This window comes from Bombus impatiens, unplaced genomic scaffold (genome assembly GCF_000188095.3).
Source record: "Bombus impatiens unplaced genomic scaffold, BIMP_2.2 scf_0640, whole genome shotgun sequence".
NCBI lineage: Eukaryota > Metazoa > Arthropoda > Insecta > Hymenoptera > Apidae > Bombus > Bombus impatiens.
In genome coordinates this window covers 1,629,078-1,634,301 of record NT_177059.1, presented here as the reverse complement: position 1 = coordinate 1,634,301, position 5,224 = coordinate 1,629,078, and the positions used below count along the sequence as shown (strand labels likewise).

General features: G+C 38.0%; 1 protein-coding gene across 1 annotated transcript in view; it reads left to right on the top strand.

Moving 5' to 3' along the window:
* The window catches only part of LOC105681195 (neural-cadherin-like), a 61,800-nt gene extending 56,800 nt beyond the window's left edge, over nucleotides 1-5,000 (top strand). The window contains exon 11 of the mRNA XM_024369771.2: nucleotides 4,844-5,000. Within this exon, the coding sequence (XP_024225539.1) occupies nucleotides 4,844-4,861 (18 nt within the window). The 3' untranslated portion in view covers nucleotides 4,862-5,000. The remainder of the gene's footprint in view (nucleotides 1-4,843) is intronic.
* Nucleotides 5,001-5,224: the final 224 nt, after the last annotated feature.

Genomic DNA, 5,224 nt, shown 5'->3' with positions numbered 1-5,224 from the left:
TCGAGGGGTAAGCGAACTCGCGGAAGTCACATTCGTTCTAGCGATTATCCAGGTAATCGCGGAAGTCGGATTTAGCCGCAGCAGACTCATACAATTAGTGTGTGTGTGCCGTAAATATTTTTTGGGCATGCGTTTTACAAATAGATGCTTCCCTCAGACATTGGTAATTATTTATTATATTTTTCAACTGATTAATTTGGCCCGTTCAACTGGTTCGATTTCATGGATCCCCATATTTTCCGTTCTATTCTCCAATCGTTCTCCTTCTGTTCTCGTTTCTTTGTGTTTTTGTCTCTGGTAACTGTATTTTTCTGCACCAGATTGGCTTTTTTCAAAATTCTCTACCTCTCATTGTTTTCGTCTACGTTTTCGTGTATCTATTCGAATTTGCTCGCTGTCCGGTTCCATTTAGCGTTGGAATCGTGTGTCGAACGTCGACGAGCATCTCTGCGGAGATGACGTCGCGACGACACGTCGCCAACTAAGCATTCCGCCGATAATAGAAATGAGTAAAAGATAGCAAAAGAGGAAGGAATTTTAAATGAAACGATTTTCAAAATCGAATGTCGCGTCGTGTCGTCTAAACATCGTTCGCCATTTTTGCGTTCTCTTCGACCTTTTTCCTTTTTACAGTTTATTGCGAGACTTGCATTCAGTATAGATCGTCGATCTGTATACATATATATATACACACATATATACATATATCGTATATATATATATATATTTTATACATACGTATTGTACATTACGTGAATGCCGTATTAATTTTTGGGCATGTTTCGTCAGTTGCTTATCTGCGGTAGGTTACCGTGTATTGTTCTGGAAAGTGACCATTCTCTTTTTCTTTTTTTTTTTGTTCTCCTGTCCTCCCCCTCGTTTTCGTTCGTCTCGATATTTTGTATCCACGTTCCCATTGGAACAGTCTGAATCTCTATTTTCCTCATTTTTTCGTTTCCTTTCGAGAGCGTAGTGTGTTCTCGTAGTGGTTTTTGCCGGTCAGATACGTATTTTTGCGCCGATCATGCGGCAAGCTGAGTAACAATTAGATTTTGAAACTTCCTTAGTTAGAGCATCTCTTGAACTTATATTCGTTAGTCGGATTATATCGATCGAAAATATCACGATCGATGTAACGTGATTTGATTGCTCGGTTAGCTTCCCAAGAAAAATATATTAAGAAAAAAAAAAGAGAAAAAAGGAGAATATAGCTAAAAACACAAGGAAAAAAGTAATCGATGCGAGATTGCGTTCGAGAATCGACAATTGGAAACGGTGTCGTACAGAGAATGCTGGAACAAAGGCGAAAACGATGACTCTGAGATTCTCTTTTCATTTGTCAACGATGCTAATTAACCAAGATCACGCTGATTACACAACTGCAAAAAAAAAAAAAAAAAATACACCGCACACCAATGGTTTCGGGGAAAGTTTCAGGCACCGTTTCTTCGATACGACAACATTAGGTTCACGCTGTGTCTTTGTCGTTAACTAATTTGGTTTGATGTATCGACTCGATGATGCATTTATTCGCTTTCTTGCTATTTATGCGAGGCTACTAACCATTCACACGTACAATGCACACACTAAAAACAGGGCGAGGGATCACGCTTGCGAGCCACTAACCAAAACACTGTCACGTTCGGACATTCAAGTTTCATAATTTACCTTTTTTTTTTACATCCGTTAGACCTTTAAACGTTTATCTTAGAGCTCTCGGAATGTTTATACGAAAATGGTGGAAATGAGGTTTTTGTACTCTTTGATCGCAATTTATCGAACGCCATTCGTTCGCGTTTGCTTTCTTTACGGCATTATCGGTAAAATACGTTTTTTCATTTAAAGGATAATCTCATTTCAATTTCATAATTGGTTATGATTAAAATTTAAGGCGCGAAATTTTTAATCCCGCAGGTTCTCTTATCCTTACTCGATAAAAATTATTAAACGAGGAAGCTTAAATTGGAGCTTAAATCCACCGGAGAATTTAGGAGTTAAAAGATAAAAATTTATAATACAAATTAGTAAGTAATATCGAATTCTGATAAGAATGCTTATTGATTTGTAAAATTACGTTGGGTTGCTCGGAAAATTCATAAGGAAAGTTATGAAAAATTGAAGGGAATGTTTTATCGAATAATATATCTATCGTTTCTGTTCGATACACTTGTGCCATCTATCAAATTTGTTCGTCTGTTTCGGTTCTTGGCTACTCCAATTTTTTGTTTCTTTTTTACAATAATAAGACCGTACTATATTCGACGAATCGGTCAGATCTTTTCTGCTTTTTATACATGAGTATCTCTGGCCAAGTTTCGTAGCTAAAACGTTCAATATATTCGTGCATCAATGTATATTACATATGGATTTGCGAGATTTCGGATAGGAGAGTACTATTTATATCTCACCTCGTTTCCACCATGTAACACGCGTTTTCGAATCGTTTGACCCGTAGCTAAGAATCGTTGACCAACATTAAACGAGATTGATCACGGAAATGCCGATGCAAAGCTTCAACTACTTTCGTTCAAGTCTCGAGTAGTCTCGATTGCGAATGTTCTATTCGAGTATCATGCGACTCTCCGTGTTTATTAAAAGCGCGAAGATATTCGAATACTTACCGTAGGAAACTTTTCCGAATAAATATATTGCGTATATAGCTTTTGAAATGTAATAACTTTCCGAAATTTCATTGCAAACGAGTCCGCAAACGTATATACAAGTACAAGTTACAAGGCGTTTATTGCAAACGCACACTTGATAAAAAATGAATAAAAAAACAATCGATGGACTGTTTAAATAATTTTGCGAGAAATATCTCGTATCTTCCACGCATACTTTCCAGTTTGTTTCAAATTTTTCCCCTATGATCATGATGATTCTATCATGCCGTATGTCGTACAAAATGTGTCAGCATAAAACAGTACATGCGAGTAAAATATATAGCACATATAGCATATATTCAAAATAACTTCGCGTAAGTGTTCGAATACCTTTGTCAGCCTGTGTACGTACCGTTTAGAATATTCAAGTTGATGACCGTTTGTCAAGATTGGAACGAGGATTGACGTTGACTCTGTGGTTCCGTTTCCTTGGTCGACGTCCAGTAGTTGATCGAACGTTCCTTCGACACGGTGTTCCGGCGCTCGTTTGAATTGACAAACGGTGCCATTAATTCCGGTGCCTTTGAGCGCTCGACGAGCAGCTATCGAGACGTGGACGTCTAACGGATGACATCGCACACAACCGTATAGGAAGCGATAATGATCGGTGATTGCGTCGAACTGACCAATTTATTAGAGGAACAGCTTTTGTGCAGTCTGTGTGATATCGATATATTTCAGAGAATAGAAGGTTTGATTTGCAAAGGAATTGGTTTGTTCCGCCAATAGCTTCACGTGTTTGTATAATAATAAGAAGAAAAGTGCCTCGATAGCAATTTAAATTTGAATGGAAAAATTTCATTGGAAAAATTACTACGATTTTTCTTATATCTTGTATTCTATTTATTATTACAGTAGTATCATGTCACTCGAATCGCTAATTTTACTTTATCGACTCTAATGACAATTCTATTTTTATGATTTCTTGATTTTACGAAGGATAGAAGGAACTGCAAAGGGCACTTTACGTATTTTATAACGTAGCTTGAGGATATATCAAATGTATAACATTACATTTTAGCCTCGAGCTAATGACCATTTTCTATATGGTGCTCGTAAAAAGCCAAAGGAAAAGAAGATTAAGGATTACAAGCATTAAGGAAATTACAAGCATTTTTATATACGTATTACACATATTGAGTATGTACTTGTTATTACATTCGTATAAACACTTTCATACTATTTTATGCGCAAATCCGTCGTGTCTTGAAACTTGAAATTATTGGACGAAGCAATTCCATCCATATAATAAAACGCATCACCGATCATACTTGAAATTGTCGAGAGAGCTTAATTACGTATTACACGATCTAAGCTACCTTGCAACATTTTAAAACCTCGCCGAGCTATCTATTACGAAAGCCACTTAACGAAACTTACAAGTCAGTACACGTGACAACACAGCGTGACACCCTTTATCTAACCAAGCTGCTCGTAGAAAAGCTAAAGCAGTAGCTGGTAACGCGGATAAGGGATCTGTAGCTTAACAACTAACGACACGAGACTTCGGAACGCCATCCGTGGTATATAGTGGTATATAGTGGTATATACTCAGGGTATGGACAAGCTAATACGTTCTATATAGTATCTAAAACGCGTCAGAAACGGAAAAGACAGGCGACGACGGGAAACATAAGCTCGTTAGGTAAAATCAATTAGCCGAAACCGTAGTTCGTATCGCAGCTCCGCCAATGTAACAGTAGATTATCCTACTAGTGGGATGATGTTCCTTTTGTTGTCAAGAAATGAAAAGAATGCTCGAAATAAAAAAAATAGAGGCGAGAGATATACAAAGTATGAAAATTAAAAGAAGATAGAAATATACAAAAAAGTAAAAATATATATAAAAAAAAAAAGAAATAGGAAAGTAAGATAAAAATGAGAAAGAGCAAGAAAATCAACGTATCATACGGTACGAAATGACGAATCGCATGGTGACCTTTCGTCACGAGACGAGTAAACAGCCTCTAACCTCTGTTCTTCTGTAATCGGTAAAAAAAGAAAGATAACTAGCCTTGTATTTTTCGATATACATATGTCTACCCTAGGTAATTTCCGTTCTCGTTTCTGTTTCCGTTTCCCGTTTTCCGTTCATTAAATCTCAAACTCCGGCGCCCGGAGCTGATTTGAAAGCCGGCCTTGATTTTCGTAACATGTGCCTCTGGTGTGTGTGTCGACAGCTCGGGAATCGACAATAATCCAACGGTGTTTTATCGGCTAATGCCTGGCTCCACCGCACAGACCAACAAGTTTCACACGTTTTACCTTCAGCAACGAGCCGAGAAGTCTGTCACCTGGGCGGACATCAAGGTTAACCATCAGTTGGATTACGAGAGCATAAAGGAATACAATCTGACTATACGAGTCGAGGTATGTACGAAACGGGGCTGTTATTTCACAGACGTTAAGAAACGCTGCGTTTCGTTTGCAATCTGTACGGGTTTGAGAGAAGCGTCTTGGGACGAATCTCGTAGCTACCGTTGGCTTTGCAATGCGTTCGAGCGAGAGAGTCTTGGCGAGAATCTCGGCGAACTTGCGATTACCAAGTTGTTGATGTTTTT